Source organism: Apodemus sylvaticus, chromosome 2 (genome assembly GCF_947179515.1).
Source record: "Apodemus sylvaticus chromosome 2, mApoSyl1.1, whole genome shotgun sequence".
NCBI lineage: Eukaryota > Metazoa > Chordata > Mammalia > Rodentia > Muridae > Apodemus > Apodemus sylvaticus.
The window spans coordinates 152,226,162-152,249,928 of NC_067473.1; the positions used below are offsets into that span (position 1 = coordinate 152,226,162).

The window sequence follows — 23,767 nt, forward strand, 5'->3', positions numbered from 1 at the left end:
ATACCATATCCCAGTCTGGCCTTGAACTCAATGTAAGCCTCTTTCCTCAGCTTCCCTATTGATATTGCTAGATTAAAAATTAAGGTAAGTTATAGGAGACATAACTTACCTTGTGACACATGCATACTTGATGCACGTGAAGGATGGAAGAGGGCATCACATCCATTATTAGTTACTTTTCTATTTCTGTGATAAAACATATGGCAAAGGGAATTTGTAGAAGAAAGTTTACTTAGAATTATGGTTCCAGACAGAATGTTAGCATCCTTGTGTTTGATTCCTAATTAGTCTTCCTTTTGAGCCTTCTTTTGGTAGCAGAATTTTACCTTAGAGTGACCATTCAGTTGAGATTCTGGTTTCAAGCAATTAATCTGATACTTGTTTTGCTATATAAGGGTGATTAGATTTGTTTCAGCTAAAGGAATAATCAAGAAAAGCTATATTTGAGACATTTATTTGCTGTATGACTGGATATCAAACTTAGGGCATGAGAGCTTATTCCACTGAATTACCATCCATATCTCTTAGTGTTCTTTTTCATGTTCAGTGAGTTTACCTCAGGCATCTTTTCCCCCCACAGGAATGTAACAAACCTCGAGAAGCCTTTGGATTTGAGCAAGCTATAAGAGAATATACACTTCAAAGCTTTGGAGAGATGGCAGATAATTTTAAGTCTGATTATTTCAATATGCCAGTCCATGTGAGTAGCTATCAATTTGGTTGGCTTAGAGAGAAACAAAGATATTTTTCCTGTTAAGTATTGTAGAAATTGGGAACAATATGATAAAGGTTAAGACTACCAAATCTTAAAATTAGGGACCTAATAATGTGTTTTGTTAATTTCACCTTTTTGTTGTTGTTGTTGTTGTTGTTGTTGTTGTTTCTGAAATGAGGTCTCAATGTGTAGCATTGACGGGCCTGGAATTTAATCTGTAGACTAGGCTGGCCTGGAACTCAGAGATTCTCTGCCTTCTGGTGCTGGGGTCAAAGGTATATACCACCACAACTCATAGGAAAAACATTTTGATGTTTAAATTTTAGTTATCTTTAGCTTTTCCCTATTCTCAGTGTAGAGGTAATAGTAGTTAATTCTGCTCTGGGAAATGGGTGATTTGTTTATTTTTATCATTTTTTTTGTTCAATTGGTCTATATATTATGTTTTAGGGGGATTATAATTATAATGAGTTAATTATCATCTTTGATTTTATTCTAGATGGTTCCTACAGAGCTAGTAGAAAAGGAATTCTGGCGGCTAGTAAGTAGTATTGAAGAAGATGTTATTGTAGAATATGGAGCTGATATCTCTTCAAAAGATTTTGGAAGTGGATTTCCTATAAAGGATGGTCAGAGAAAGATGTTGCCAGAAGAGGAGGTGTGGATACTGTTATGTAAACTTCTTACTCTGAAGCTGATGTTGCATTTTCATAGAAAATTTTCTTTAATCCTAAGGGACCTTGCCAGTGTCAAATATGAAACATGTAGATTTTAGACAATATAAATAAACTTTGATTTCATAGACAGTGAGTTTGAACTGACCATGGGTGTACATATAATCCCAATGATTTGGAAACTAAGGTATGAGATTTATGAGTGGTTCAGTTTGAGCTGCATACTGAGATTGTCATAAATAAAGTATATTCAAAATATCTTTAAGAATTATTTTATCTCTAAATTTTAAAATTAATTTAGTTAAAATTTTAATCCAGTTTAAAAGTTTGTTTTTTTTTTTTTTTTTTTTTTTATTGTTGTTGTTTTGTTTTTTCAAGACAGGGTTTCTCTGTATAGCCCTGGCTGTCCTGGAACTCACTCTGTAGACCAGGCTGACCTGGAACTCAGAATCCGCCTGCCTCTGTCTCCCAAGTGCTGGGATTAAAGTCGTGCACCACCACCGCCTGGCCTGAAAGTTGTTTTTTAAAAAATGTATTATAATTGGGAGCCAGAGGTGGACAGTTCTTTCTGAGGTCAGCATGATCTACATATTAAGTTCCAGGAAAAACAAGCCTCTTTTTGTTTTGTCTGTGTTGTGTCACATGTTGGAGGATTGTTTGGGGGTAGGACAGTGTATGAGAGTTAGTTCTCTCTTTCTATAGAGTGTTTCAAGGATCTGACTGACTTTGTCAGGTTTAGCAGTAGGTACCTTTACTTACCCAGCCTTCTCACTGGCCCTCGTTTATAGTTTTTGCCTAGTTCTTTCTGTTCCACAATCTAAAAGTGGGCTGGAGAGATGGCTCAGTGTTTAATAATACTTGTTCCAGAGATCCAACATGCTATCTGGCCTATGAAGGTATGTGTGTGCATACATACACACATATGTACATATATGCACACACATATATGTACACACACACACACACACCTAAAATAAAGGGAAATGTCAGTAAAGGTTTAAATATTTAGATACCAAATATTTATTTAGATTAGTTGTAGTACATAGGATTAGTAGATACGTTGTAGATTAGCTTGGATTACAAAATTCTCTTTAAGATTTTTGTTTAGCACTTGTAAAAAATTTTTTTAAACTTTTTTTTTAATAGGAATATGCACTTTCTGGTTGGAATTTGAATAACATGCCTGTTTTGGAGCAGTCTGTTCTTGCACATATTAATGTGGACATTTCTGGTATGAAGGTGCCCTGGCTCTATGTGGGGATGTGCTTTTCTTCTTTTTGCTGGCATATTGAAGATCACTGGAGTTACTCCATTAACTACTTGCATTGGTATGTCCAATCTTGTTACAGCATATATATTTAGTGACTTTGGCTTTTTATGATGGGGGGACGCAGTGAGGGGACATGGAGTGGTATTAGGAATTAAATACAGGGACTCATGTTGAAGTTAGGCTTGGTAGGTACCTCCCAGTCCTATGTTCCCAGAAATAAGACTCAGATTCAAAGCACATTTACAGACACCTTGGTCATATAGCTAGGCTCTTCTCTGACTAAATTAGATAACTGGACCATTTTAACTCACATTCTGTCTCAGATCTGGTTACCTGTGTGTCCATCTCCTCACATTTTCCTGGGTGGATCTCACTGCACCTGGCTCTATCCCAGAATTCTTTGTCCTCCTGGATATCCCACCTTCCATTTCCTGTCTAAGCCACAGGCCATAAGCTTTTTAATTGACAAAATACTCTCTCTACACTCATATATGCCAAGTACTTGAACTAGCAATGAGCTATACCGTCAGCCCTGACTTTTTTTTTTTTTTTTGAGACAAGCTAGCTATTTGTGTGTAGTTCAACTTGAGCTGCTGGATCTTCTAACTCTACTACTTCCAGAGTGCTAGGATTATAGGCATGTATCACCATGTTAGGCCTGGTCTGTTCTTTTTAAGATGTAATAATATTAGCTGATATTTTAGGGAGAACTGACTTCAAAAGTATATTTTACAAAAAAGCAAAATAGTATACTGAGGAAAGGAGGGGAGTTGTCTCAGACTACCTACTCTTTGGAAGTATATGTAATTCCCAGAACCTAAAGCAGGTTATTTTGGTTTGTGTGTTGGTTTTTGTGTGTGTGTGTGTGTGTTTGTGTGTGTGTGTTTTTAATGTGGGTGCTTTTGACTGCATGTATGTATATGGATCACATGTGTGCTGTGCCACAAGGGCCAGAAGAGAGTACTAGATCTTCTGGAACTCGAGTTATAGACAGCTTTGAGGTCGCACATAGATTCAGGGAATTTAACTCAAATACTTTGAAAGAGCACCCAGTTTTCTTAACCACTGAATTATCTTTTCCATCCCCCAAGTTTTAAATTAAATGTTTCTTGTGTAGTATTATAAGAAAATAATTAATGATGACTTACTAGGAATTAAAAGACCTCGTTCCTGTGTTCAGTGTTAGCACTAAAGTTCTGAGCTGTATACCTAGCCATACATATTTTTAAATTGTTTTTATTTTATGTGTATACATGTGTATGTCTGAGTGTATGTGTGTGTACACATGTGTGTATGAGCTTTTGGAAGTCAAGAAAGGGCAACAGATCATTTGGAACTGGAGTTCAGATATATATGTACTGATATCCTTTCTCTCACTTAAAAGATTTTCATTCACTTAGTTCCTTACCTTATATTAATAACTGGCTGTCTTTTTATCTTCATTTTAAATACTAGTTAAGAGTAAGTAAAATTGAAAATTTACTACTTCAGAGTAGCCTAATTTCAAATGCTTTATGATTATATATGATTAGGAGCTATTTGATTTACCAGCACAAGCAAAATAATACATTTTTTTAAAAAAGATTTATTTATTAGTATATCTAAGTACACTGTAGCTGCCTTCAGACACCCCAGAAGAGGGCATCAGATCTCTTTACAGATAGTTGTGAGCCATCATGTGCTTGCTGGGATTTGAACTCAGGACCTTCAGAAGAACAGTTAGTGCTCTTAACCTCTGAGCCATCTCTCCAGCCCTCAAAATAATACTTCTAAAATTATTACTTTTTAAAAGATTTATTTAATTCTGTGTGTGTGTGCGCGCGCGCATGCATGCATGCATGCATATACACACCACATGAGTACAGGTGCCTCTAAAGATCACCTTAAACTGGAGTTATAGACAGTTATAAGATAGGTGGGTGATATGAACTGACCCTGGGTATTCTTGCAGGAACAGCAAAATCTCTTTAACTGCTGAGCCATCTATCTAGCCCTAGATATTACTATAGTAAATTCTATAGGGAATGGAATAGCTCTCATCTATAGTCTTCTGAATTTTGAGAATTAGAAGATGCAACTAGTTTTAAATTGCTTGATTAATAAGTTCTTTCTTCTATCTTCATTTCTTCATTTTATAGCTTGTAGTCAGTCATCCAGGTAAGTCAGGGCAGAAATCTAGAGGTAGGAATTGACTTAGAGGTCATAGAGGAGTATAGTACTCCTTATTGGGTTACTCCTCATGGCTTGTTCAGCCTGCTTTCTTACATGACTTAAGACTTCCAGTGTAGGGTTAGTACCACCCATGGTGTGCTGGGCCGTCCTACATTAATCATAAATCATGGAAATATACCACAAGCTTGTCCACTGATCAGTCTGGTGGAGGCATCTTTCCAATTTCCCTCTTCAAAAATGACTAGATTGTGTCAGGTTTACATACAGCTAGCCAGCACTATTTCCTGAGTATTCTAAATAAACTCTAATCCATTAAAATATAATAAATTAATAATGAATAACCTTTGGTCCTTTTTATAGATAACCATATTTAAAGTTTGAGTAGTTTGTAATACTAGGTTTTTCCATGGAGAGGAAAATTGAACTGAATGAAGTTATTTATATATACTCTGGAGATCATTGACTCTTTAACCATTTGATTGTAATAGGAAAGACTCCTGTTCTGGGATTCAAGAGAGTTGTGTCCATATCCTTTTGAACAGTGATTTCCATGTAATCTATTTTCTGTTCAAAGTTACTTTTACTGATCCCCTATTTATGTACTTTGGGTTATTTTCCCAGTGGCAATCAATGTGTATCTTACCTGTCCATATATCCTTACCTTATTTACCATATTAGTAGTAGCATTTATTGATGGGATGGATGCCAGGTTTCTGGGCATATAACCTATGCCCAGGAATATGGCATGGTTAATTATAATGTAGTGGGTTTGAATGAAAGACCCTGGCTTTATTTGGTTCCATGTTTTACCTAGCTAAACAGTTATTTCTTTTGCTAGGGGAGAGCCAAAGACATGGTATGGTGTCCCATCTCATGCTGCAGAACAACTGGAGGAGGTGATGAGGGAGCTGGCCCCTGAGTTATTTGAATCACAGCCTGATCTCCTACATCAGTTAGTAACCATCATGAACCCAAATGTGCTCATGGAGCATGGTGTGCCTGTGAGTCTTCTTGTGTCTTCCTTCAGCATTTTAAAAGATTTTCTAGCTTTTAATTAGGGTTCTTGTTTTGTTTTGGGGAGGGGAGTTGCAGCTGTATGTGAAAGGCTTTGTAGTATAGTCAAATTAGAATTCATACTTGGACTAGAACTTTAATATTAGGAAGGACTCCTTAAAGTATGAGTCATATTTTATGTCTTACCTATTTGAATAACCTTCTATTTTTCAATAAAAACTGTTGTTTATTTTCTTTTTAAACTTTTGTTGTTTGGTTTTAGTTTGCCTGCTTTTTTTTGTTTTGTTTTGTTTTGTTTTTTGTTTTTTTATAGAGTATTACTTGGTAACTCTTCTGTGGACCAAGCTGGACTGCATTTTGTTTTGTTTTGTTTGGCTTGGTTTTGTTTGGTTTTTTTGGATTTGGATTTTTTGAGACAGGGTTTCTCTGTGTAGCCCTGGCTGTCCTGGAACTCACTCTGTAGACCAGGCTGGCCTCGAACTCAGAAATCCGCCTGCCTCTGACTCCCAGAGTCCTGGGATTACAGGCATGCACCACCACTGTCCAGCTCTGGACTGTATTCAGATACATAGAGATATACCTCCTCTTTCCTCCCAAGTGCTGGCATTAAAAGTGTATACCACCATGCCCAACTCTTTTTTACTTTAAGATTTTTTTTTTAAATATTATGTGTGGTCATTTTCACAATTTAAAATATACTTTTGATTTTAATATGTACTTTGATCTCACCAGGCAATGGTGGCACAAGCCCTTAATCTCAGTACCTGAAAAGCAGAGGCAGGTGGATCTCTGCCCTCAAACTCTGTCTCAAAAAAAACAAAAATAAGTATTTTATTTCAGACATTACTTAAATGTGTGAAGAGGCGGAAAGGAAACAACTGGGCCTGTCGAAATAGGCATTATAGCTTGTTGTTAACTGCCAAGTGAGTGATGGAAACTGACCTAGGTTCTTTTTGGTTCTGAGCCCAGACTTTGCCCTGTTGTGCTGTGGTGCATGCGTTGTAGTTTGGAGAACAACTTGTAGGATTCAGTTCTTTAATTATACCATGTGGATCCTGGAAATTGAATTCAGATCATCAGGCATGGTAGTTTTATGAACTGACTCCCCCCAGAATAGCAGTAGCCATTTTGTTCCATGCCTTCAAGCTAGTTCATATTGTTGCTGTAACAGGCCTGCCAGTCATTTACACAGAGAAGTAACTCGGCTCAAGGACATGCTGGTCACATACCATGTTTTGTTCTGTATTTTCTGAATGAGGTTTGCTAATCTTACAAAATTCCACAAAGCTTTATTATGTAGGACCCATCAAATCTAAGGTCAATATGAATTGTGTCTAAAGTGGCTTGAATCAGAGCTGACCAATAGGCAGCCCTTCCTGCACCTATGTATGAGCTCACTATGGTTTTTGTGCCTGACATTGAAGAATGCTACTAATAAGCCAAAAGGTTATGATTCCAATACTCATGCTCTGTTATTTCAATGTTCTAAAATTCCCTGTTCAACACCCATCCCCCCTTACCTTACTCAGGACCAGACAGCTTAAAAGTCAGCTGATTATAGTTTGTCTAGTGAGCCTACAGCTCCCCTCCTTGCCCTTTAAACAGCTGAACCTGGTTTTTCCCATAAAAAGCCTGCCTTGAGAGCAGACTAGTACTTAAGTTTCCCAGTCCTTTTTGTGGTCCTGAATATTCAGTTAAGGTGTGCTCAATAAAACTACTTTTGCTTAGCTGAGTACAGTGTTAATGTGGTTTGAGTGGTGATTCACGAACTGCAGTAGTAGCAAGAGCCTGTACCCACTGGCTCAGTGACTCACAGATCTAATGTTCTATAGTCTCCCTACTCAACTGGAATAATCAGGTTCTTAAAATGGTAGCTGTTCTAGTTTCATTCTTTTGCTCTAAGGAATGTTTATTTTAGCTTAAAATTCCAGATGATGCATATAGTGCAGGACCATCTTCCAGGGAATAATGGTACCACCATATGGTGGAGCTAGTGTGGTGGTACACTGGCCAGCCTACATTAATCAAGATAGTCTTCATTCACAGGCCAGTCTAATCTAGGAAAGTTTTCAGTAGATGCACTCCTCTCAGGTGAGGCTAGGGAGTGTCAAGTTAGCCGTTATAGCTAAGAGGGGAAAAAAATCCCCTATAATTAAAGACATTATTAAGCTGGATGTGATAGTGCCTGCCCATTAGGGAGGTCATTTCCAGATTTCCCTCACCCCACCGCCCCTTTTTTTAATCTTTTGTATTTTTATTGGAGATAGGGTCTTAAGTATGTGGCACTGGCTGGTCTGGAACTCATTATATTGACAAGAGGGTCTCAAACTCACAAATACCTACCTGCTCCTTCTTCCTGAATGCTGGAATCAAAGTCATCCCACATTTCCATTTTTAATATAGAAGATAATGACATAAAAATGTTCCATGACATTACCACTTAGCTCAGATATTGGTGGGGGTTTTTTCTTCTTTTGAGAGTGAGTTTTTTTTTTTTTTTTTTTTTTTTGCTTGTCTCAGGTAGCAACTGGCCTTGAATTTACTGTATAAGTTTGCTACATACAATTTGGCATTCATTAAAACTTTTATTTTTATTTGTTTGTTTTTTGTTGTTGTGTTTGTTTGAGCTGCTGAGGCTGGAACTCGAGGCCCTGTATACTTCATACAGTTACTTTACCACTAAGCTACATTCCCTCAGGGCTTACTTGTTTTGTCCAGGTTTGGCACTGAATTTGTGATCCTCCTGTTTCTGCCTCTTGGATTCTGGGTTTCCAAGTATGTGCTACTACTTTCACTTCATATAATGGTAGATAATACAAAGGTAGATAATTTATGTTACCTTTGTCTTCAAAGTGAAGTTATACTAGGACCCAGAGGATGAAGGTGAAACCTACTTGAAACAGTTGTTGCCACTGTCTTGAAATATCTTTCATGTTTACATGCTAATTCTGTTAGAATTAAAAACTGACATGAGCCGGGTGGTGGTGGCGCATGCCTTTAATCCCAGCACTTGGGAGGCAGAGGCAGGTGGATTTCTGACTTCGAGGCCAGCCTGGTCTACAAAGTGAGGTCCAGGACAGCCAGGGCTACACAGAGAGATCCTGTCTGAAAAAACCAAAAACCAAAAAAAAAAAAAAAAAAACCAAAAAACTGATATGTATCAAGTTACATTTTCAGAATATACTTTTGAAGGTTATAATTAAAACACCTAAGGCATTAATCCCAGCACTCAAGAGGCAGAGGCAGGTGGCTCTCTGATTTTGATGCCAGCCTGGTCTACAGATCGAGTTCCAGGACAGCCGAGGCTCTCTTACATACACAGAGAATCAGTTTTTGAAAAACCGAAATAATAAAATAAAAAAAATAAACTGGTTTTAAAATTAATTTAAAAAGCATTCATAATATTACAAAGCAAAGTTATATTTGGTCAAATGGATTGGGTAATATCTAATGACATTAACTGACCACTTTTAAATATTATCCAATGATTGAAGGAAATTTAATTTTTTATTTTTATTTACAACACAGGAAAAAACTCAATTTTCTTTTTTTAAGAAAAAATATTTTTTAAACAAAAACCAGTGTTGTCATTTAGCTCAAGCTTGTAGCAGTGAATGATCTTGAGCTCCTGACCATTCTGCTTCCACTTTCCAAGTACGAGAATTACAGACATTCGTCAGTACTATAAGACTAATCTTAGGAAGTGAGTACAGTTTCCTCTTTGAGAGTTTCTTTTGGCTGCTCATTCTTGTCATATATTATAACATTTTAAGAAAGCAGGGTTTGCCAGGCAATGATGGCAGAAGCCTTTAACCCCAGCACTTGAAAGCAGAGACAGGTGGAACTCTGAATTTGAGATCAGCCTGGTCTACAAAGAGTTCAAGGACAGCCAGGGCTACACAGAGAATTCCTGTCTTGAGGGGTCAGGGGTAGGGTGTGGGGCAAGGAGGCAAAATTGTAGCTGTTTCTTAAATCTTATTTCTGATACTTAGAAGGCAATCTGTTACTTTCAATTTTAGAAAATATTTTTGAAATGATCTGAGTCTGCCTGTCTTCTCTCCCTCCCCCCTCCCCCCCAACCCCCACCCCCACCCCCCCACCCCCCCATCCCCCCACCCCCCACCCCCCGAAATTTTAATCTCTGTTCCTAATTTGCATTTAGGTGTACAGGACTAATCAGTGTGCTGGAGAGTTTGTGGTGACGTTTCCTCGTGCCTATCATTCTGGATTTAACCAGGGATACAACTTTGCTGAAGCAGTGAACTTCTGTACTGCTGACTGGGTCTGTTCTATAGCACGTGACTGTTGTACGTCTACTAACACCCGTATAAAACAGTATTTTACTTAGCTGAGTTTTGGGTAGAGCCCATGAATATTTCAGGGTATATTGGAGTAGCTATTGTAATTTAGAATTTTCATTGCTCTCCTTATTATTTTCCCTGGTAAGTTTGCAATTAAATGGACAGTTACTTGTTTGTCTTTCCTGAGGGAATAGATGTGTTTCTTCTAGTCTTCATTTTTTTTCTGAGCTCTTGTAGATCTTAAAATGTATAAATGATGGGACTATAGAGATGGCTCAGTAGTTGAGAGCAGTGTCTGCTCTTCCAGAGGACCCAGGTTCAATTTCTAGCACCCACATGGCAGCTCACAATTCCAGTTCCAGGGGATCTGTCACCCTCACATAGACATATGTAGGCAAGACACCCAGTGAGCATACAATAAAAATAAATCTTTTCAAAGCATGTATAAATAAAACACAACAATTGCTATATCAAGACACAATTAGTTGTGGCTACATCATGTTATGTTGAAAAACGACTGGCAAAGTTTGAATGAGTGTTTAATACACGCTGACTTTATTTTCCACCCCAAATAATCCTGGGTTCTTTGGCCTTTTATTACTTTTGGTGTGGGAACACTCAAATAAAACACTGATCTTATATTTTCTGAGGATAATTTAGTTTGTTACATTTCATGATTAGTCAGTCATACAAAGAATATGCAATAATAAAATGGATATCATTTTGTATTTGGCTTGGAACCTTGCTGTGTTTCCTAGCCTATCCTTGAACTAGGGCATGGACTATGAGCTGTCTGGTTTTGGTCCAGTACTTTATAAAACTTCTTCCATATTTGGCTGTGGCAGCACATAATACAGTGTAATTAAAATTCAGTTAAAGATTTGCTTTGGGTCTGAGCTCTTTTGAAAAATAACTAAAACAATACTGGGTAGATACAGGATGATTCAAGCAAGAATTGGAGATGATTTTTAATGTCTTTAACATGCCAGGCAGTGGTGGCGCATACCTTTTATCCCCAGCACTTGGGAGACAGAGGCAGGTGGATTTCTCAGTTTGAGGATAGCCAGAGATACACAGAGAAACCCTGTCTAAAACAAAACAAAACAAAAAAACCAGAAACAAACAAACCAAAAAAAAAAAAAAAAACCCTCACCATGATTACTAATAATGGATTTTTATCCATTTATCTGAGGCAAGGTCTTACTATGTAGCCCTAACTGGCTTCAAACTCACAAAGATCCACCTGCCTCTGTCTCCTGAGTGCTGAGTGCTGGCCACCATACCCAGTAAATACTGATAACTTGATCTCGAGAATCTTTGAATTTTAGTAGTCTTAAGATTTTTGAATTTTGTTGTGTTTTCTACATCTATTTAGTGTGTGTGCTGCAGCATGCATGTGGAAGTCAGAAGACAACTGGTTCTTCTACCACATGGGTCCCAGGGATTGAATTTAAATTATCAAACTTGGCAGCAAAGTGCCTTTACCTGCTGAACAATCTCATCAGCCCAACAGCCTAAGTTTTTTTTTTTAATTATTTATTTTATGTATATGAGTCCACTCTCACTCTCATTGTCTTCAGACTTACCAGAAGAGGCATCAGACCTCATTACAGATCCCACCATGTGGTTGCTGGGAATTGGACTTGGGACCTCTGGAAGAGCAGTCAGTGCTCTTACCCACTGAGCCATCTCTCCAGCCTAGGCCTAAGTTTTTTCACCTTGTGTGTCACTAGACTAATACCTTAACTTACCCAACCTTAAACCACGTAAATGTTAATAGTTGAGAGTTGTTGATTCTTTTAAGGTGTAGGTTGTGATGTGAATGAAAGCTTAACAGCTTTTATAAGTTGCAGTGACCATCAGTTCTGGCTTCCTCACGTGTTATAGTAATTAAAGACTGAAAAATAAAATAGTTTAGCGGCTCTACTTTTTGATCATAGCTATGTAAGAAATGCTTAACGAGTTTAAGAATAAAATAAGAGTGAGGGCTGGTGGCTCATCCTGTCACATGGTAGGTGAGGCATAAGGATTGCCATGAGTTTGAGACTAGATTAGACTACAGTATAAGAACCTGTGTCAGAAAACCTGAAGGGGGGGTATAGGTTAAGATACAGGGGAATTGTATGCCGTTAGTGGACAGTTATAACCACAAGTTCAAAATATGTTCTCTTGGATTCATTTAATGAATACAACAACACTACTTGATTCAGATAACTCTCATATACTCTGAGTCTGATTCTTCTCTGATTCTTTTTTTGTCCCTTTGTGCTACAGGTTTTAAATTTAAATACAAGCTCTAACCACCATAATTTTTCTGCTGGGAATAGGAAAGATGAAATGAGAGTGTGTACTTTATATCATAATTTGGTTTACAAACTAGCTCTAGAAATTTTCAGTCACTGTCTTAAGTATTTGGCTTTTTATTTTTTGGTGATGTGGGTCCCAAGGCCTTGTGCTTGCTAAGGCATGCTGTACCAGTGAACTACATCTCCAGCTATAGAGTATATCCATTAATTTTTGAAAAGTAGTCATTTATAGTCTGAATAGATTTTACTGTTAGAGAAAACAAAATGTATTATTTAGTGATTTCACAGTTTTGAAATCTGTTTCTACAAGGCTGGTTGTTACTAAAAGAATTTCTAAAGGTTAGAATCTAAATAAATCATCCATTGTTTTTGTTCTTTTGTTGTTGTTTTATTTTTTGTTTGTTTGTTTTGTTTTTTTCTAGACGGGGTTTCTCTGTGTAGCCCTGGCTGTCCTGGAACTCACTCTGTAGACCAGGCTGGCCTCAAAGGGCTGAATCTGTAGAGGCGTCTCAGTTTATGGACATTATCTGGGGAAACATCCTGTGAAATTTTGGCTGGCTTACAAAGAATTAAAATTATTGTTATATCTTTTGTTCAGATGGGATTTATTTTACCTTCTTTATAATAAAAATGAATACCTGGAAGAAAATTAAGGTCTGTGTTAGAATATATCATAAATAATTTAATTCTGAAATCTGTTGTTTCCAGTTGCCCATTGGACGTCAGTGTGTAAATCACTATCGCCGGCTCAGGCGCCATTGTGTCTTTTCACATGAGGAACTCATTTTCAAGATGGCAGCAGATCCAGAATGCTTAGATGTGGGGCTGGCTGCCATGGTATGCAAAGAGTTGACTCTCATGACTGAAGAAGAAACACGATTAAGGGAATCAGTTACTCAAATGGTGAGTATGCTGAATAGATTTCTTTCTTCCCTCTTTTAAATAGCAGTTGTGTGTTTTGTTTTGGTTTTCCTTAGGGATTTTATATATAGGAACTGTATTTCATTACCTGTTCCTCCTTTCAACTCCTCCCACATTCCCAGCACCACCTGTCTCAAATTCATGGCCTCTTTTTCTTTATTATTATTGTTACATATGTATAAATACAACCCACTGAGTCTATTGAGAGTCTTGTATTTTCTTGTTTTGGGGCTGACTACTTAGCATTAGATAACCAATTAGAGGATTCATTGCTAGAAAGACTGATTCTCCCTCTCTGAACAGTCATTAGGAATTACCCAGGAGTAGGGCTTTGTGAGACTGTCCCTTCCATTTTGGTGTGTCATCTGGTGGTATCATTGTTCAGGTCTTGTTTAGGTGATCATGAGTGCAGCTTCCCTGTCATAATAGAAGGCACAGTAGACACTGGTCATCTACCTTTCCTTGCCCCTCTTCCCTGTTTTCTGACCCCTTAGGTTTAGTGTTTGTAGCTGTGTCAGGTAGGTCTGCGAAACCTACAGTCAGCTGTTGTTTCCATTTTTGTCTGATTAATAGGTTTTTGTACTGGTGTCTGTCAAAAAGAAACTTCTTTGATGAGGAATGAAAGCTAAATTTAATCTGTGGTTATAAAGCTAATTATTTTGAATTCAGCTAGAAATTATCCTGGTTTAGGAAAGTAGTTGATTCTTTTCTAGGCAATTGGCAAGGTTTACGAGGCTTGAATTCCCTCCTATTCAGCAGGCTTTCAATTCAATCAGAGAGCTGTTAGTTACTGCCAGTATATAAGCACCACTATTGAACCTTTGGTGATACCTGCCTTGTTGGTCATTGTTGAGCTTTGTAAGTGTCACAGCTGGGTAGGGCTGTTGATTGCTTTTTCTCCTTTGGCAGCCTGTATAAATCCTTCTGGTACCATGAAAGTTAGGCCTCAGTGGGGAGGCTTCTGAGATAGATCACACTTACTTCTTCTTGGTCCTCTTTCTAAAGTTTCTGATATTTTCAGCAATAGGGACTTACCTTGAACTTCTGGGAGTCAAGCAAAGACATTGGTCTTATTTTCTTTTGAGAGTCACATAGACTCACTTGATCAGCAAGTCAAAAGGGAGTTTTCTTTTTTGCGTCTAGTACTGGGTTTCTTATTATAAAAAAAATTCTTATTTTTTGCGTCTAGTACTTAGGGAGAGCATTATCACTCCAAGTGTCATGTAACTTTAAACTGTGGGGGGAGTGTGTGTACATACATTTGTGTATATAATAAACAGTTTGATTCTCTATGGCTTTCACAAATAGCCTTAGTGTTACTTAATCCCTCTTCTGCCTTTCCCCCATGTTTCTCATTTTGCCCTTCATAGCACCTGTATTGCTATTCTCCTCTAGAGTTGTTCCCACACTATCAACCACTGTCTGTGATCCACTTGTACTTTCCTAGTTTCTGTGGTTACTTCAGGTTATATTACTGACATTTGAAGATTTGGAGCCAGGGACCACAAATAAGAGAGATCTTGTAGTGCTTGTCTTTCTGGGTCTGGGTCACCTCACTCAGCATAATGCTTTCTAGTTCTTTTCATTTACCTGTAAATTTTATGCTTCCTTTTTTTTTTTTTTTTTTTTTTTTGGAATTTGGTTTTTTCAAGGCAGGGTTTCTCTGTGTAGTCCTGGCTGTCCTGGAACTCACTCTGTAGACCAGGCTGGCCTCGAACTCAGAAATCTGCCTGCCTCTGCCTCTCAGAATGCTGGGATTACAGGCGTGCGCTATCCCCGCCCAGCTTGATTCCATTTTCCTTATAGCTGAATAGTGTTCCATTGTGTATATGAACATTTTCATTATCCGTTCATCAGCTGAAGGATATTTAGGTAGTTGCTAGTTCTTAGGTATTGTGAATAGAGCAGCAGTGAACATGCGTAAGCAACTTACTGTAGAAAAGAATGTTAAGTTCTTTGGGCATATGCCAACTAATGGTACAACTGGGTCATATGGAAGATTATTTTCAGCTTTGTAAGAATTATCAAACTGATTACCAGAATGTCTGGACTGTTTGCAATCCGACCAGCTGTGAATTGAGGGTTCTTCTTTTCTCATATCCTTGTCAGTGTTTGTGGTCAGTTGTTTTTTGTTTCTAATATGTATGAGTGTTTGCCCGTATGTATCTATATGCAGCATATGAATGTAGTAATCTTGGAGGACAAAAGTCTTTTTGTTCCCTTGGAACCAGAGTTACAAATAGTTGTGAGGAATTTGGATGCTGGGAACTGAATCTGAGTCCTCTAGAAGAAGAGCCAGCTCTTAACCACTGGGCCATCTCTCCAGCCCCAGTTGTTTTTTCATCTTAGCCATTCTGACTAGGGTAAGATTTGATTTAATTTTGGAGAGAGATGCTATATGTCTCTGTGTGCATATTTGTGTTTTGCCTGTTCAACACATGCTTGCCTGATACCCACAAAGGCCAAAGACACTGTGAGCCACCACGTGGATGATAGGAATTGAACCTAGAGGTCCTCTGAGAGCAGTAAGCGCTCTTGATCACTGGGCTATGTCTCCAGCCCCCATTTTCTTCTTTTTTATTAAAGACAGATTCAAACTCTGTAGCTCAAGCTGGCCTAGAACTAACTATGAATTCCAGAGTGGCCTTGAAGCTGTGACAATCCCTGCAATCCTCTTGGCTTGGCCTTTCAAGTTCTCAGATTACAGATGCGAGTCACCCAGCCCTAATATTAATGAATTTTTACTTATTTTATATGTATATATGTGTGAATATAATCATCTATTTCCATGGTGCATGTTGAAGTTGTTCTTCTCTTGCTGCCTTATGGAATCTGGACATTGAATTCAATGAGTCAGGCCTTCATTCAAGCAACTCTAACTACTGAGCCATCTACCTGGCCTTCTAATATTAATTATTTTAAATAAAGAAAATTAAATCCACTTTGTTTTGTTTTTCATCCAAGTTGTGTGATTCCAGACTGTCAGATTGGATTACTCTGTCTTCTTTCTTATTTCTTCAAATACTGGTTGCTTTTAGGGTTTACCTTTTGACCTTTCTTAATCTTTTGAGTAGTAGTTTCTATTGATTTATTTGTATGTCTTGGTTGGTTGGTTTCTTTGTTTTTAAAGACACAGGCTGCCCTGAAATTCAGAGAGACCCACCTGCTTCTATCTTCTGAGTACTGAGATTAAAAGAGTGGATCACCATGCCTAATTTTGAAATTTTTTTTTAAGCTGCTGTTTTATTTTCAGTTGAGACCTGATCTGATAATATAAATTATATTCTAGGGTGTCGTGATGTCAGAAGAAGAAGTCTTTGAACTTGTTCCTGATGATGAGCGGCAGTGTTCTGCATGCAGAACCACATGTTTTCTCTCAGCTCTCACATGTTCCTGTAATCCGGAGCGACTTGTATGTCTGTATCATCCAACTGACTTGTGCTCCTGCCCCATGCAGAACAAATGTCTTAGGTATTTAAAAGTTATTGCAGTTGTTGCTGTTGTTGTTGTTGTTGTTGTTGTTGTTGAGATAGGTTGTCTCTGTGTAATCCTGGCTAGCCTAGAGCTCACTATGTAGATCAGGCTGGCCCTAAACTCACAGAGATTCTCTTGCCTTTGCCTACTGAGTATTGGTATAAAAGCAGTTTCCCGTTATCTGTTAAGAAAACTACCTTAATGTTGTTCTTTGCTTTCTTTTCTGTTCCTAAACAAAAAACTTTTCATTGACTATCTACTTCCCAAATTTTAAATTTCCTTTAAAATCAGCCCTAACCAGCTTAACTATTAATAGTTTCATGGCAAGTTAATGTCATTTATTTCTGCGCTCTCTCTGCACTGAAATCAGGAGTTTCTTTGTCTCCCCCCCCCCCCCCCCTTATTTTCAGGTTGTTGTACTTTGAAGCTTTTACTTCTATGGTTTTTTGAAAAAACAAATTTCTTTTGCCTTTTTTTTCTTTTTTTTTTTGCCTTTTTTTTTTTTTTGCCTTTTTTTTTAGGTACCGCTACCCACTAGAAGACCTCCCATCTCTGCTTTATGGTGTCAAAGTGAGAGCACAGTCCTACGACACTTGGGTCAATCGTGTTACAGAAGCATTGTCAGCTAGCTTCAACCATAAGAAAGGTTAAGTTTCCTTTATTATGAAAAACTATCATTATTTTTAAAAAATGTTTTGTGTGTTTTTGTTCCCCATTAACAAATAGAAGTCCTAGCTTATAATGACAGAGTTGAATATACATTTAGTTTTCTCTTATCTATGTACTTAACAGACCTGATAACTTAGCTTCTGAGATCAGATAGCAGGTATGGTCATTTGCTATGGCTGTAGTCTATGCTTAGTTTTAAGATTATTTGCTGTGACCCAGAATGTGCTTTGTTGCTCTGACTGGCCTCAGTCTCATGACCTTTCTTCCCTTGGTGTTTATTACATGAACACTGAAATTGCATGACAGTTGCTACCATACCTAGTGAGAATCTGTTTTAAATGAAAAGGCCGGTTTATAATGTGACAGATAGGTTGTATTAGGCATGTATTTTAGAAAGCCATATTTAGTTTAATGACACTAAAAGACTTTTGAATGTTTTCAAGAGAGACAAATTGGGATAAGGAAAAAGAGGGGAGGGAATAGGGATAAAGGAGACAGACCAAGCATACCTTATTTGAGTGAAGTCATCCATTGGGAATAAGCATCTGATCAGAAGGTTTTATACACTAGAGACTTTCAAAGCCCCATTGTTTCTACTACTGTTAGTGACTCTTGTTTGAGCTTTATGGCCATTGTAGAATGGCTTTTTTGTGTCCATTATCATATTTGTCTTTACAGATTTGATTGAATTGAGAGTAATGCTAGAAGATGCTGAGGATAGGAAATACCCAGAGAATGATCTCTTTCGAAAGCTCAGGGATGCAGTCAAAGAAGCTGAGACCTGTGGTTCTGTGGCTCAGCTGCTTCTGAGCAAAAAGCAAAAACACAGGTAAACCAAGAAAAGTGGAATTGTCTGGATTCCTATTCTTTCTGTTGTCATTGGCCTATGAGGCCCTGTTTTATACTGTGCTCCAGTGACCATGCTTCTTCCATTCTTCCTCTTTACTCCCTCCCTTTCTCCATGTCCATAACTTGTAAAAAGTTCTTTAAATTTAGGCTAGTTGAAAACTACACCAAGAAAACAGCAAAAGACCTGCTAGTTTTAGTGCTGAAAATAATACTGAAGTTTATGTAGTATCTTTGGGACAGAGATCTAGCTGTATATTCAACTTTATCTGAAGTAATTAAAAACTTAGACACATAGGCTCAAATTCACAGAGATCCACCTGCCTTTACCTCCCAAGCAGTGAGATTAAAGGCATGTACCACTAACATCCAAAAAATAAAAGTCTCTTAACAGCATGGACAAGATACTTAATAACAGAAGATTTGAGTATGAATAAAATATTTTGAGTTCAGGTGATTAGCTTTATTTTCTACCTTTTGTAAGAACTGATTTACTTTTTAGGAGAAGTTATACTTCACATTTTTCTTTTCTTCAGTAAACTCTTATTCTATTCTGCAGCACTCTCTGATTTGCTGTCACTCATACATACCAAGAATGCTCTTGTTTAGGGCTCCCATTTGCTTTGCAGGCAGCTTGCAGTCTTCTGCCCGCCGTGTCTTAGGCGGCTTCTTCACGTCTTTCTCCTTCTGTCCTTCCTGGTTTATAAACATTTTCTGTGGTATTATTTTATAGCTATTCAATATATTTCTTCTGTCCGTGTGACTATTTCTGTAGTACTTTACATTGGATTTTAGTGTTTTGTTTTGTTTTTTTTAATCTAATCAGAGAAACTTTGCTAGAGACATTTTCCAGTGGACAGTAACTTGCTTTTAGGAAAACTTGACCATATTTTTCTATGTCTCAGTATTATTTCATATCAGGCAGAGTTCAGACCTGTTCCAAAATAGGTATACATGTAAAGGATTTTGGGGGACTGAACAGAAGGCTCCATGGTTAAGAGCACTGACAGTTCTTCCGGAGGACCAGGTTCAGTTCCCAGCACCCACATGGCTTCAGTTTCAAGAGATCTGATGCCCTCTGTCCTCCTTGAGCACTGTACTCATGTGAAACAGAAACATACATGTAAGCAAAATCTCCATACACAGAACATACACATAGCTATAGTAAAGCAAAACAGAATTGGGATGTATTTAGGGGGCTCAGTAGTCTAAAGCAGGTCAAAATCCTATGTTCACAGTGTGAGCCTCTTTAAGAAAGACCCAAGGATTTCACTTTCTCAGTGAGCTTCATATTCTACCATGGGAATTTATTTAATGTTTCAAATGTATAGTAGTTGTAGATTAGAAGGACTGTTCTTGATAATTATCGGGGGAGGGGTGATTATTCAGCACTAGAATTCTGGGATTGCTAAGGGTTTAATTCATAGGAGAGTAGGAGCCCCATTGATATCAGATTGACTGTATTTTTCTGTTTCAATATTATTTCATATCAGGCAGAGCTCAGATAGTGGGAAGACTCGGACCAAACTGACAGTAGAAGAATTGAAGGCCTTTGTCCAACAACTTGTTAGTCTTCCGTGTGTCATCAGCCAAACTCGACAAGTAAAGGTGAAACATTCTTTTTTGTTTTGTTTATGAGCTTCTGTTCCAAATTAGAATTTTATGTATAGACTAGTGTTAGGTTCTGTGTATTCCTTCCTATATATGCTATTCCTTAGCATGTATATGAGATATGAGATTTTGATATGTGAGATTTGAGATTTATATAGACTACCTTTAGAAGGACAAGGCAGTCTCTTAGCTTTTTTTTTTTTTTTAAGTTGTTTTGCCTGCATGTATATCTGTGCATCATCTGTGTACAGCACTCACGGAGGCCAGGAGCAAACATCAGATCCCCTGGAACTGCAGTTACAGGTTGTTTTCTATACCATGTAGGTACTAGGAATCACACTTGGGTCCTCTGGAAAAGCAGCCAGTACTAGTGCTCTTAACTACTGAACCATCATTTCTCCAACTCTTTGGCCTTTATTCCATGTAAAAATCCTGAACTATGAGTACTTTAGAATTATTCATTCTTTCTCTGTCTGTCTCTCTCCCTCTCTCTCTCTCTCTCTCTCTCTCTCTCTCTCTCTCTCTCTCTCAAGATTTATTTATTTATATTATATGTAAGTACATTGTAACTGTCTTCTGTCTTCAGACACTTCAGGAGAGGGTGTCAGATCTCATTATAGATGGTTGTGAGTCACCATGTGGTTGCTGGGATTTGACTCGGAAGAACAGTCAGTGTTCTTACCTGCTGAGCCATCTCTCCAGCCCAAACCATTTCTTAAACTATATAAATTTTTAAAATTTGAGCCATCTCTCCAGCTCCCTTTTTTGGATTTTCGAGACAGGGTTTCTCTATATAGCCCTAGCTGTCCTCAAACTCAGGTGGATTCACCTGCCTCTGCCTCCCAAGTGCTGGGATTAAAGGCATGTGTCACCATTGCCTTTAATTATTCTTCTCTATGCTAATTTTGAGTCAGAGTTACATCTAATACAAATGTATTTTAAGTGCAATGTATATAAAAAGAACCAAGAGTATAGTGATAAGTTAATACTAATGCATGACATTTTAAAATCGGGGCTCTGACATTTCTAGAACTATTATTATTTAATGATCATATAAAAATCTTAAAGGTGGCCAGACAGTGGTGGCACATGCCTTTAAAGCAAAGCAAAACAAAAACAGGCAAAGGTCTCTGTCAAGAAGTTATTTTGCATAGTTAATAATTTTGATAGTTTTTTTATTAAGTCATCAATTTGTAATATATTAGTATCAGTTACATTATTGTTTTATTGCATTTTGTTAGCTGCCTATTTTAGGAATAGTTTTCTTCTAAGGCTGCTTATGACACAATTTGTGTCTCTTTTCTGCTTTTTCTCCCCCTTTAAAAAATAAATTTATTTATTTGTTTATTCATTTAAGTATTTATTATTGTTCTTAGCTTGACTAATAAGTATTAGACTATATCAACAAACATACCTCTTTCTTTAGGTATGTCCTTTCCTGATACCTTCTTATTTGTCTGGTTTCAATAAGTATCATGTATTATATCATGTTGATTTTCAAATCTCTCTTTAGATTTTTTCCTTTCCTTTGTCCCTTCCCATAGACCCTATGTTCTGATGCATACTCTTTATTTCTGTAGACAGACTAAAAAGCATGGTAATAACCTTCTGATGAATCAAAATACTTGTTTCCTTTGTTTCCAGTGTATCTTCCATTATTAGCTTCAAACTATATCCCACAGTAAACCTCTTATTTCTGTTACTTGAAGTTTGCTTTGTGCCACATCTCTCTCTCTCTCTCTCTCTCTCTCTCTCTCTCTCTCTGTATGTGTGTGTGTGTGTGTGTATGTGTGTGTGTGCAGTTTTGTGCGTGGTGTTTTGTCTGTATATTTGTAGACCCCTTGTGTGTATAGTGTATGCCCAAGGAGTCTAAAAGAGGACATCTGATTCCCTGAACCTGGAGTTAGAGATGATTGTAAATTTCCCTGTGTATGTTGGAATCCAAATCTTCCTGGAAGGACAGCCAGTCAGTGCACTTTGCAGCTGAATCGTCTCTCTGATCCCTCTGCAATACCTCTTACTTAACTGCTTTTCTCTTTTCCTTTTACTGTTAATGGTCATCTTAAATATAAGTCAAACTAGACTCCTGCCTATGATTAAAATTTTCTTGTGGATCTCCAGAGTTACCAAATGAAATCATTTTTTGTTTTGTTTAATTTTCAAGGCAGGGTTTCTCTGTATAGTCATAGCTGTTCAGGAACTTGCTCTGTAGATCAGGCTGGCCTCTAAATCAGAGAGATCTGTCTGCCTCTACCTCCTGAGTACTGGGTTTAAAGGCATATGCTACCACCTCCTGGCTTCAAGTGAAATTTTAACTTGCTATAATCTGTAAGACATTATCTCGTCTGTCTTCTGTGTATTTAGGTTTGCTACTTGTACTTTACTCACATGTAGCGTCATACTGAGCTCAAGCATCTCTAAAAATCATGTGTTTAGTGGCTCTGGGGCTATGTGTAGTTCAGTTCGAAGAATGTATATAACACACCAGAGATCAGATTAATAAAAAACAACAGTATGGCAATAAACATCTATAATCCCAGTGCTGAAGAGATAAATATAGGAGAATCAGAAGTTCAAAGTCAGCCTCGATTACATGAAAACCTGCCTCAAAAGTGTAGGGTGGTGGTTAATGTTTGCCAGGCTCGAACATTTTCTACTACATTCCCATCACACCTCTTCCTTTAATCTTTCCTTTCCCTCTTCTTTCCTCCCTCCCTCCCTCCCTCTCTCCCTCTCTCCTCCCTCCTTTCCTTCCTTCTTTCCTTCCTTCCTTCTTTCCTTCCTTCCTTATGTATGGTATGCATGCACTTACAGATGTATGTTCACATGTGAACACATTTTTTCAGATTCATGTGTATGTGAAGACCGGTAGTGTCTTTTTCAACCATTCTCTATTTAATGAGGTGAGGTCTCTTTCAACTTTATTTACAGAGGGTTTCTTGCTGAACCTGGAGCTCACGTATTCAGCTAGGCCAGCCAGCCAGCCAGCTTGCCCTGGAGCTTCTCTTTCTGTGGCTTCAAATCCGGGGAGTACAAGCAGGCCACCATTCCTGCCCCATATTTGGGTGGATCCTCACATTTATACAGCAAGCATTTTATCTACTGAGCCATCCATCTCCCTAAGCCTTTGTTTTAGTTGTGGTTCACTCTCGTGTGGTTGCTCCTACTAACTGATATACCTTTGTTCACCTTTGGCTGTTCTCTTTGGTTGTCCTGTTTCACATTTAGGATGTATAACACTAATTCAAACAGTTTTATTTAGATATTTACTACTCTCTATCCATATTAGAATGCATGGGGTCTATCAAGATGGCTCAGTGGGTAGAGGTGCTTGCCACCAGGCTGAATGAGTGTCGTTCCTGATACCTATGTAATGTGTTGTGAGAACACCTCCCACAAGTTGTCTTCTGACATTGGCACATTCCTCTCTCCCCATCTCCATGAAAGAAAAAAAAAAAGAACAAAGGACATGCTATAGAAATGCCTGTGTCTAAGTCAGCATTTAATATCTGCTGAATGAATCAGTTGTACTTTCCTTGTCATAAGACATATTTTATTGGTTTAGCCATATTTGTTTAATTTTTTTTCATTCTATTTATTTTATGTATGTGAGTACACTGTTGCTGTCTTTAGACTCACTAGAAGAGGGCATCAGATGCCATTATAGATGGTTGTGAGCCACCATGTGGTTGCTGGGAATTAAACTCAGGTCCTCTGGTAGAACAGTCAGTCTTAACCGCTGAGTCATCTCTCCAGCCCAGTTTAGCCATATTTTACTTGAAGAGGTGGACGTC

The 23,767-nt window shown here is 37.9% G+C and overlaps 1 protein-coding gene across 1 annotated transcript in view; it reads left to right on the top strand.

Moving 5' to 3' along the window:
- Positions 1–23,767, top strand: part of Kdm5a (lysine demethylase 5A) — a 71,055-nt gene that overhangs the window by 22,120 nt on the left and 25,168 nt on the right. The window contains exons 9-18 of the mRNA XM_052174742.1: positions 581–700; positions 1,215–1,373; positions 2,536–2,717; positions 5,670–5,832; positions 10,008–10,127; positions 13,161–13,355; positions 16,663–16,844; positions 17,369–17,493; positions 18,195–18,345; positions 19,856–19,970. Coding sequence (XP_052030702.1) covers positions 581–700; positions 1,215–1,373; positions 2,536–2,717; positions 5,670–5,832; positions 10,008–10,127; positions 13,161–13,355; positions 16,663–16,844; positions 17,369–17,493; positions 18,195–18,345; positions 19,856–19,970 — 1,512 coding nt within the window. The remainder of the gene's footprint in view (positions 1–580; positions 701–1,214; positions 1,374–2,535; positions 2,718–5,669; positions 5,833–10,007; positions 10,128–13,160; positions 13,356–16,662; positions 16,845–17,368; positions 17,494–18,194; positions 18,346–19,855; positions 19,971–23,767) is intronic.